The 11,210-nt window shown below is 48.3% G+C and overlaps 1 protein-coding gene across 1 annotated transcript; it reads right to left on the bottom strand.

The window, feature by feature from the left end:
* Nucleotides 1–297: 297 nt before the first annotated feature.
* On the bottom strand, nucleotides 298–1,018 carry LOC4345287 (11 kDa late embryogenesis abundant protein). Its single transcript, XM_015793917.3, has one exon. The coding sequence runs from the start codon at nucleotides 928–930 to the stop codon at nucleotides 478–480; it is 453 nt and encodes a 150-aa protein (XP_015649403.1). The 5' UTR covers nucleotides 931–1,018; the 3' UTR covers nucleotides 298–477.
* Between the last annotated feature and the right edge of the window lie 10,192 nt (nucleotides 1,019–11,210).

Genomic DNA, 11,210 nt, shown 5'->3' with positions numbered 1-11,210 from the left:
TAGTACCAAATCCAGTACCTCTGCTTATCCATCAGAAAGTAATTATTAAACACAGACGTCACTGAGTGCATGGAAATGAACGAACGCAATCAATCATACACATCGAAGTAGTCATATTTGGATAGAAATGAACAAACACAATCAAGCATACACATATCGAAGTAACCATATTTTCAGGTACTATTGATGTCTCTAAATTTATTAATCTAAATTTATTAATATCAATATAAATATAGAAAATTAACATCAATATGAATATAAAAAATACTATAAGGACTTATATTTACATTATTTACATTGTGAAACGAAGAGAGTACTCTGTTTTATTTCATAATTAAGCATCTCCCACAACATGATACCACTTCTAACACGTACAATTTTATTCCCCATCAACTCATAGTAGCGAAGTGAACTCTACATGAACTGATGAACAGCTACTAGTAGATCATAAATTGTCACATTGATATGAGAATGAGATCACTGGTACTGGCCGCCGGTGCCGTGGGCCTGCGAGAAGTCGCTGCCGACGTGCGGGTTGTGGGCGGCGCTGGGCCTCGCCGTGCCGGTGGCCGTCCCGACCGGCCGGCTCTCGGCGACGCCGTCCTGGACGTGCCCTCCCGTCGGCTGCGCCGCACGCGGGTCCACCCCGGGGGCGCCCTGCGACGGGTGGTACGCGCCGGCGCCGCCCGTGGCGCGCTCCTTGGCGGCTGCGTTGGCGGCCATGGCGTGCTGCTTCTCCTCCTCGGCGGCCTGCAGGCGCTCCTGCCGCCTCACCTCCGCCGCGTCCTTGTCGGCCGCGTTGCGCGCCGTCGCCTTCTCCACCTGGCCCTGCACGGCGGCGCGGGACTTGTCCATCCCGGCGCGCGCCGACGCGCCCACGTTCGCCGCGGCCTCCTTGGTCGACTGCATCGCGTTCTTCCCGGCCTGCATGCTGGCTACCTAAACTCAAGTATGGCTACTTTTATGGCTGTGGATTTGGATGAACATAAGAAGAAGCTTGATGATTATTGTAATTGTTGAAGAGGATCGAAAGGAAGCTGGAAATTTATAGAGCGGCAAGCAACGAAGAACTCGTGCAAGTGTTGAGGAGGTGACACGGGAGCATGTGCACGTGTAAGATGGGCGATGTGTGTTGTGCCAGGTGTCTGGACACGAGGCAGCCGGATAAGGGCGACACGCTTGGGAAGCAGGTACGCTCTAAACAAGTTTCTTGTTATCACTAGTGGAGAAACCCTCTGGGCTGTTTTGGATTAGTGCCAAAAACGTGCCCTACCAATACTTTGGTAGTTTGAACAGTGTATCTGGTAATTTTGGTTTGAAGCCAAATCATTGGCATTGCCAATGCCCAATTTGATATTTTCTATATTCTACTCAATGCTTGGTTCTAAATTGGCCTCAAACCAAATACAACTCTACCCCACCAAAAAATTGGTAGTACCAAAACTTGCCTAGGTTTTGGCACTACCAACATTTTGGTAGGGTATTGAACCAAACAAGCCCTTTGTACTCCCGGTTCGTAACCCCCTTTAGCCCCGGTTATTCAACCGGGACTATGAATCCGAAACTAAAGATCACTATCTTTAGTCCCAGGTGAAATAACCGGGACTAAAGAGAGGGTAGCGGCAGTCCCATTAGGTCTCCTTTTCTTTTTTTTATTATTTTTTAGCCAGAGTTTAATCCCTGTATTTTCTCCCAAATCGAGTGGGATGCATATTCCCAAATCAAACCCCAAATCAAAGTAACATCACAAAACATTCACATCAAAAATCTTAAGCTACTTGTACACACAAATCAAATACATCACAAATCATAAAAAAATTACACACAGACCAAATACATCACATATTATACATCTCAGATCCATACAGCAAATCACAAAATTATACATCTCGCTGAATCACAAATTGTAAAAAAAAGAAAAAAAGAATGGATGCCGGTAGCGCCGCCTGCCACCACTCGCTACTCGGCCCGTGCGCGGCCTGTGTGCGGCCCCGCCGGCCGCCTACAGCGTGTGGCCCCGCCGGGCGCGGCCCCGCCTGACGCGTGCGGGAAGGGAGGAGGAGGAGGAGGCGGCGGCCCTCGCTGGGCATCGGATGGGAAGGGAGGAGGGAGCACTACGCCGGACCAGGTCATCTCTGACGGGCCCAAACCCTCACCTTTGACGGGTTTGGTCTTGGTCAGTGATTAGTGGTCACTGATGACAAAATCACCTGTGACGGGCACCCGTCACAGATAACCCATCTCTGACCGGTATATAAGTCATCTTTGATGGGTTAAAACTTGTCACCCGTCACAGATGAGTTATCAGTGACGTGTCGCAACTACCTGACCGTCACTGATGACTCATCTCTGACGGGTTGTAACTTACGACACGTTAGTGATGATAAAGCAATAAATATAATTTTTGAATTTTAAACGCAACAAAAAAAACCTCAAAAAAATATTTTGAATTTTACTAGCCATCCTATACATGGTTACACATCACTACCTACAAATTCACAAAGCAAGAAATATAATTTTTGAATTTTAAACGCAACAAAAAAACCTCAAAAAAATATTTTGAATTTTACTAGCCATCCTATTCATGGTTACACATCACTACCTAACAAATTCACAATTTTTCCCGCAATATAACTTGTATGCTACACATGAGATTCGAACTCAAGACCTCAACCTCCATATAGAGCTCCCTTACCAACTCACCTACTCAGCACATATTGACTATGCACCCAATGTTATTATTTTGTCTATGCTTGTCTGAATCATTTAACATATATTTAACACCCTAAATGACTTCAAATGAAAATATTATCAACTAAATAATTATAGATCTCATCGTGTTTTATAACTTTTACATAGAAAATATCTTCATCCAATGTTGTTTGAAGAATTCAAAATTTCATTTTTCAAAATATATCTCACTTTATAACATGTATTTTGAACATGTAAACTCTGTGAAATGAAAATATTTTCAATTATAATATTGTAGATCTGGTTGAGTTCTATGACTTTGATACGGAGCATGTATCCATCCATGTCATTTGAAAAAAAAAACTCAAAATTTTGTTTTTAAAAGTAGATCTGATCACTTGTAATGCATGTTCAGGGATGTAAACGATCTCTAATAGAAATGTTGTTAGTTATAAAGTTGTGGATATCATCGAGAGCTATAACTTTTATATAGGACATGTCTCAATCCGAGGTTTTTTGCAAAATTTAAAAATTTGAATTTTCACTCATCACTGACAGGTCATAACTACCACCCGTCAGAGATAACGTTTTCTGTGACGTGTGTTAGTTAAAGACCCGTCAGAGATGAGTGGTCTCTTTTGTGATGGTTCATAATACTACACCCGTCACAGATGACATGACATGACATGTCATCTGTGACGAGCCATGGTTGTGACCCATCACAGACGATCTGTGACGGGTTACAAGTGCAAGCCGTCACAGATGACCTCACATCTGTGACGGGTCCTCTCTGGTAGCCGTCATCTTTGACGAGTTGCGTTGGCCCGTCACAGTTGACCCGTCACTGAAGTCCGGATCTGTAGTAGTGGAGAGGAGAGGGCCGGGATGGGAGGAGGAAGAGGAGAAGGGGGAGGAGGAGATCGGATGGGAAGTGTCACGCCCAGAAATTCCCGAATAGAATTTCAAGCAGAATGTGCATTAAAATCCCCGTCCAGGACCGGCCGGGGTACACAAACGACAATGTTGACATTCAGATCCACGTCTTACAAACATCATAAAAGTCTTACATAAATGCAGCGGAAGAAAAGAAAGACAACAAGAGCTAAGCCTTGACTAAAACTGCAGCGGGAACACCACTCCACAGGCATCCTCGACGGCACGGACAAAGCCTACTCCTCGAAGAAACCTTCATCTGACCCGAACTCGAACTCTGGGGTTGGGAAAAGTAGAGCAAGACTGAGTACTACCCACTGTACTCAGCAAGTCATACCGGAATAGGGGTATGGTGCAGGGAATCATCAAAGAAGAGCTAAAGTGGTTCATTTGCATAAAGCGAGCATTTATAAACAGGAATTGAAAGATTTAAACAGTTGTAATAATTAATTAATATTAATCATCCGCTGTCCAACGCTATCCCACGTTGCGACAGGCCCAGCCATCCACCTAAACTATCCAAATTCAAAAGATTACACTAAGGTGAGACTAATCACGGTGAATCTGGTTGACCGCCCATAACCGCGGGCACGGCTATTCGAATAGTTTTACTCTGATCAGAGGTGTACAACTGTACCCACAAGACACAGCCCCACGACACGTTTCTGTGCGCCGACATGTCACCACGACATACCGGAAAGAGGCCGTGACAGGACCCTTCGCATAACCCCCTCTAACCAAGCACACCACACCTCAGGTTTCACCCCCACTCCTCGCAAGGCAGCGGGCAGTCCCCTCTCGTGCCTAGGTGAATCCGGAAGCCGCATAGGCCGTCGCAGGGCCCATCCAAACTCCATCACGCCCACCCTTGCCTGGATGCGTCGGCTAGAGGAAAGCTACGCTACAAGCCTAGCCGTTGCCCACGCTGGCTTGTGGTAAGTACGATAAGTTCTTCCAGGGCATCCCGCGAACCGGTCCTTAACTGCCATGGGTGCGACCAGCAAAACCATGCACCCACAGCCCACCATGTGATTTATTTTAATTAACCAACACCAAAGCGGTGTTACTAATCCAACAAACCATTAGAACCAACAGTCTAAACATTAATAGGATTTTTCCCCATTGTGAACTAGTTGAACTAAGCATGGCTAAGCAATCCCTAGTCCAAACTCTAATCATGTTATAACCCCAAGCTGACAAAGAAACATGGTACATCAATAGCATGGCTATGACAATAGGTAAACAACTCATAGTAACATTATAAAACGATGCAGTATTTGAAAGAAAACAATAGAGCATTTGCAATATAGGATCAACATGTTCAAGTGACAAGCATGACTTGCCTTGCTCTGCTGCTGGAGGAACCTCGGCGACTATCTCGAAGTACACCGGAGCGTCGGAGGAATCGGAATCTAGCGACATACAAAGCAAACATTGCAAACAGGCTATAAGACTACTGAAACAGGGAACAAAACCATTTTTAATGGATTCTACACATTTTTCTTGATTTACTGAGACTTGAATGGGCTTAAACGGAGCTCGGATGAATTAGTTATGAATTTTAGAAGATTCGCTGTGTTTATTACTATACAAGAAAAACCTTAAATCATTTATTGCGCAATATATTCCAGGGCTGACGTCATCAAGGCGGGGCGCGGCACCGACATGCGGGCTCCACCGGTCAGCGGCTCGGGGAGGGAGGAAGGGCGCCGACAAGCGGGCCCCACCGGTCAGCGGCTCGGGGAGGGCGGTCCACGGCGGATCGGGTCCACGGACCGGGGAGGAGCGGCGCGCCACGCGGCGGCCGAACCGATGGCCCCGATCTACCCTTGCGGCGGGAGCTCGCGGCCGGTGCGCGCGGGCACGGCGCAAACCGGCCCGGCGACCATGGCGCGCGACGGCGCGGCGCACATGCGGCAGCGGCGCAAGACGGCGGCCGACGGCGCCCGACCGGCGGCGGAGAGCGGCGGCTAGAGGTGAAGCGGCAGCTACGCGGCTAAGCGGCGGCGCGACGGCTAAACGGTGCGGGAGAGAGAGAAAGAGGAGGAGAGGCCTCACCGACAACGGTCGACGACGGCGGGCGACGGAGGACGATGGCGACGGCGGGACGAGCTCCGGAACCTCCAGCGCACGACGGGGATGGGGCTCCGGCGGCGAATCTCTACGGAGGAGGGGTGGATGAGGTGGACCTCGGCCGCGCGAACCCAACGGCGGCGACGGCGCGGTGCGGCGGCGAGTGTAGCGGCGGCTAGAGGCGACCGGAGTAGCGGGAGAGGCAGCGGCGGATGGGCGCACGGCGCGGGAGCGATGGGGAGCTCGGGAGAGGGAGGCGAAATGGGGAAAAAGCGAGAGGGAGCGACGGGGGAGCTTAAATAGGGAGAGAGAGGGCCGGACGTGGCCGGGAGAGGCGGGAATCGCCGGCCGACGTGGGGGAGTGGGGGAGGAGAGAGAGGCGGGATTCGAAAATCGAATCCCGGCCATCTCGGGCGCGGGCGCGAGCGGGAGAGAGAGGGGAGTGGGCGAGGGGAACGCGGCGCACGCGCGGGCGTGGTCGACGTGGCCCGGAGGAGGCGGAGGCGTGGACGCGGCGGCGGTTTCGGGCGCGGCGGTTGCTGGCGCGGCGTCGGGCGGAGGTGGGGGAAGGACCCGACAGGTGGGCCCAACCTGTCGGCGACCCCGGGAGAGGAGGGCGGCGGGCGGCCTGGCTGGGCCTCGGCCTGCAGCTGGCCCAGCAGGGAGGGGGGGAAGGAAGGGAAAAAATGGGCCGACGGCCCATTTGAAAAAAAAGAGGAAAAAGAGAGGAAAAAGAAAAAGAAAAAGGAAAAAGGATTTTCCCTGGAATTAAAATATTGCTTGCTCAATTTTAATTGGTTCAAATTATTTCTAGAGCTCTGAAAATTCCACTAAAAATCCTGTTAATGAATTTCGACATGTAGAACTCAAGAAAAATTCCACATGCCAAATCCGATTATTATTTGCATTACTTTCTTAGGGTTTTCTCTTGATTTGCACCTGCATTTTCTTGGGGTCGTTTTAAAAATTAAATTTTAGGCTTGGGAGGAGAACTTCGGGGTGTGACAAACCTACCCCCCTTAAACGGAATCTCGGCCCCGAGATTCGGAGAAGTTGGTGAAGAGGTGCGGATGGGCGGCTTTCAACTCATCTTCCCTTTCCCAGGTTGCTTCCTCTTCTGAATGATGACTCCACTGAACTCGGCAAAATCGGGTGACCTTGTTTCTGGTTCTCCTTTCACTGGTATCAAGTATACGAACCGGCTTTTCCACGTATGTTAGGTCCTCCTGGATATCAATGTGTTCCGAATCAGCCTGTTCTTCAGGTACCCTTAAGCACTTCTTTAATTGGGACACGTGGAGCACGTCATGGATGCCGATCATGTTGGATGGAAGTTCTAACTGATAAGCAACTTCCCCCCTTCGTTCCAGGATTTTGTATGGTCCCACGAAGCGTGGTGCCAACTTGCCTTTTGTCTGAAAACGGTGTACTCCCCGGAGCGGAGTGACACGAAGATACACGTAATCTCCTGCCTCAAAAGTGAGCTCCCTTCGACGGTTATCCGCGTAGCTCTTCTGTCGAGACTGGGCAATCCTCAACCTTTCCCTGATGATTCTGACTTTCTCTTCTGCTTCCGCTAATACCTCTGTTCCGAACAGTTGACGCTCGCCTGTCTGATCCCAGAAGAGAGGTGTGCGGCACTTCCGGCCGTATAAAGCTTCAAACGGTGCCATCTGTAGACTGGCTTAGTAGCTGTTGTTGTACGAGAATTCCGCATATGGCAAGCTTTTGTCCCAAGCTCCACCAAAATCAAGAGCGCAAGCTCTCAACATATCTTCCAAGATTTGATTGACCCGCTCGGTCTGACCATCAGTTTGCGGGTGATAGGCCGTGCTGAAATTTAAACGGGTCCCCAATTCTTCCTGCAGCTTCTGCCAGAATTTTGAGGTGAACTGACTCCCTCGGTCAGATACAATCTTTTTGGGTACTCCATGTAGGCACATGATTCTCGAAAGGTAAAGCTCCGCCAACCTTTTGCCCGTATATGTGGTATGTACTGGTATGAAGTGAGCAACCTTAGTGAGTCGATCCACGACTACCCAGATCGAATCATGACCCGACGATGTCCGGGGCAGTCCCGTTATAAAGTCCATTCCAATCTCCTCCCATTTCCATTCCGGGATTTAAAGAGGTTGGAGTAAACCTGCTGGTCTTTGGTGCTCTGCCTTCACTCGTTGGCAAACATCGCAGAGTGCGATGAATTCAGCTATTTCTCTCCTCATGCTGACCCACCAAAACTTTTCTTTGAGGTCTTGATACATTTTAGTGCTGCCTGGATGAATGGAGTACTGGGTCTGATGAGCCTCGGTGAGTATCAGATCCTTCAGTTCCTTGTCGTCAGGTACACACAATCTTTCTCCCAACCAGATTGTGCCATGCTCATCTTCGTGGAAATCCCGGGCTTTTCCGACTCTCATGTTCTTTTTCAGCTCTTCTATTTCAGAATCATTTACTTGAGCTGCTCTGACTTGATCCACGAGCATAGGCCGTGCCTCCAGAGCGGCTACAAAACCGTGTTCAACAATTCCCACGTTGAGATGCTCAAACTCCTGCCGCAATTCCTCACACATGCCCTCGATGCATAGGGCAGTGCAGTAACTTTTCCGGCTTAATGCGTCTGCCACCACATTGGCTTTACCCGGGTGGTAGTGAATGCTCATGTCATAGTCTTTGATTAGTTCCAACCATCTTCGTTGTCGGAGATTTAGGTCCGGTTGGGTGAAGATGTATTTCAGACTCTTATGGTCCGTATATACTTCGCAGCGGTTGCCAATCAGATAGTGCCTCCAGATCTTCAAAGCATGAACCACTGCTGCCAATTCCAAGTCATGAGTTGGATAATTCCCTTCGTGTGGACGTAACTGTCGCGAGGCATACGCAACCACCCTGCCCTCTTGCATTAGGACACATCCAAGTCCGTGGCGGGATGCATCGCAATAGACTTGGAAGTCTTTCATCTGGTCGGGCAGAATCAAAACTGGTGCGGATACTAATTTCTTCTTGAGCTCCTCAAAACTCTTATCGCACTCAGCTGTCCATTTAAACTTCTCATCTTTCTTAAGTAACTGAGTCATGGGTCGGGCGATTCTGGAGAAGTTTTCGATGAATCGGCGGTAATAACCTGCAAGTCCAAGAAAACTTCGAATCTGCGACACGGTCTTCGGCGGGGTCCATTTGGTAACCAACTCCACGTTCGATGGATCAACTGCCACACCCTGAGCTGTAATGACATGGCCCAGAAATTTGACTTCCGTCAACCAGAAGTCACACTTGCTGAACTTGGCGTATAGCTGGTGCTCCTTCAACTTCTCGAGTACTAGACGGAGATGTTGTTCATGTTCTTCTTCGGATTTTGAGTAGATAAGAATGTCGTCGATAAACACCACAACAAACTTGTCCAGAAATTCCATGAACACTTTGTTCATCAGATTCATGAAGAATGCGGGTGCGTTGGTAAGTCCGAAAGACATAACCGTGCACTCATATAGCCCGTACCGAGTGGTGAAGGCCGTCTTTGGAATATCCTCTTCCCGAATTCTCAATTGGTGGTAGCCTGATCGCAGGTCTATCTTAGAAAACACTTTAGCTCCTTTCAGTTGATCAAACAAATCATCGATTCGCGGCAAGGGATATTTGTTCTTGATAGTGACCTCGTTGAGTGCGCGATAATCAACGCACATCCTCTTCGTCTTATCCTTTTTCTCCACAAAAATGACCGGAGCACCCCAAGATGAAGTACTTGGTCGAATGTACCCTTTCTGCAGCTGCTCATCAACCTGCTTCTTGACCTCTGCTAATTCGTTTTGAGAATTTAAATAAAGCAATAAAAGACTCAAATAAGGGAATCGAATAAGAGCGAAATTTTTATGCATAGATCATTTTGCATGAGAGCGAATAAATAAGACAGACTCACATAACGATAAAATAATGAGAAATTAGATACATACTAATAATAACAAATAAAGCATAAATACCTTGCAACCCATGTTCCTGAGCTATGACCTAATGCATTTCACCCATCAGATCCCAACTGACTGACGAATAAACCTCAACAGTTTTACTAAAACCCTAGACTGACTCGTTTTGAAAAATCTCACTTAAACGAGCGACCAAGATTTTTCCCTTGAACCACAAGAACAGATCCCAATTTTCCCGGAACAAATCCAATTGCAAAGAACATATGCAATGAAAAGGATTCAGAGGGCTCTTAGGTTTTTCCATTTGGCTTGTCCTACGGTCAAGGTCGGCTCTGATACCAACTTGTCACGCCCAGAAATTCCCGAATAGAATTTCAAGCAGAATGTGCATTAAAATCCCCGTCCAGGACCGGCCGGGGTACACAAACGACAATGTTGACATTCAGATCCACATCTTACAAACATCATAAAAGTCTTACATAAATGCAGCGGAAGAAAAGAAAGACAACAAGAGCTAAGCCTTGACTAAAACTGCAGCGGGAACACCACTCCACAGGCATCCTCGACGGCACGGACAAAGCCTACTCCTCGGAGAAACCTTCATCTGACCCGAACTCGAACTCTGGGGTTGGGAAAAGTAGAGCAAGACTGAGTACTACCCACTGTACTCAGCAAGTCATACCGGAATAGGGGTATGGTGCAGGGAATCATCAAAGAAGAGCTAAAGTGGTTCATTTGCATAAAGCGAGCATTTATAAACAGGAATTGAAAGATTTAAACAGTTGTAATAATTAATTAATATTAATCATCCGCTGTCCAACGCTATCCCACGTTGCGACAGGCCCAGCCATCCACCTAAACTATCCAAATTCAAAAGATTACACTAAGGTGAGACTAATCACGGTGAATCTGGTTGACCGCCCATAACCGCGGGCACGGCTATTCGAATAGTTTTACTCTGATCAGAGGTGTACAACTGTACCCACAAGACACAGCCCCACGACACGTTTCTGTGCGCCGACATGTCACCACGACATACCGGAAAGAGGCCGTGACAGGACCCTTCGCATAACCCCCTCTAACCAAGCACACCACACCTCAGGTTTCACCCCCACTCCTCGCAAGGCAGCGGGCAGTCCCCTCTCGTGCCTAGGTGAATCCGGAAGCCGCATAGGCCGTCGCAGGGCCCATCCAAACTCCATCACGCCCACCCTTGCCTGGATGCGTCGGCTAGAGGAAAGCTACGCTACAAGCCTAGCCGTTGCCCACGCTGGCTTGTGGTAAGTACGATAAGTTCTTCCAGGGCATCCCGCGAACCGGTCCTTAACTGCCATGGGTGCGACCAGCAAAACCATGCACCCACAGCCCACCATGTGATTTATTTTAATTAACCAACACCAAAGCGGTGTTACTAATCCAACAAACCATTAGAACCAACAGTCTAAACATTAATAGGATTTTTCCCCATTGTGAACTAGTTGAACTAAGCATGGCTAAGCAATCCCTAGTCCAAACTCTAATCATGTTATAACCCCAAGCTGACAAAGAAACATGGTACATCAATAGCATGGCTATGACAATAGGTAAACAACTCAT

The sequence above is a fragment of the Oryza sativa genome, chromosome 8, assembly GCF_034140825.1.
Source record: "Oryza sativa Japonica Group chromosome 8, ASM3414082v1".
In the NCBI taxonomy this organism is placed as follows: Eukaryota; Viridiplantae; Streptophyta; class Magnoliopsida; order Poales; family Poaceae; genus Oryza; species Oryza sativa.
Note: the sequence above shows the minus strand (reverse complement) of the source record. Positions and strands in the feature narration are given on the sequence as shown.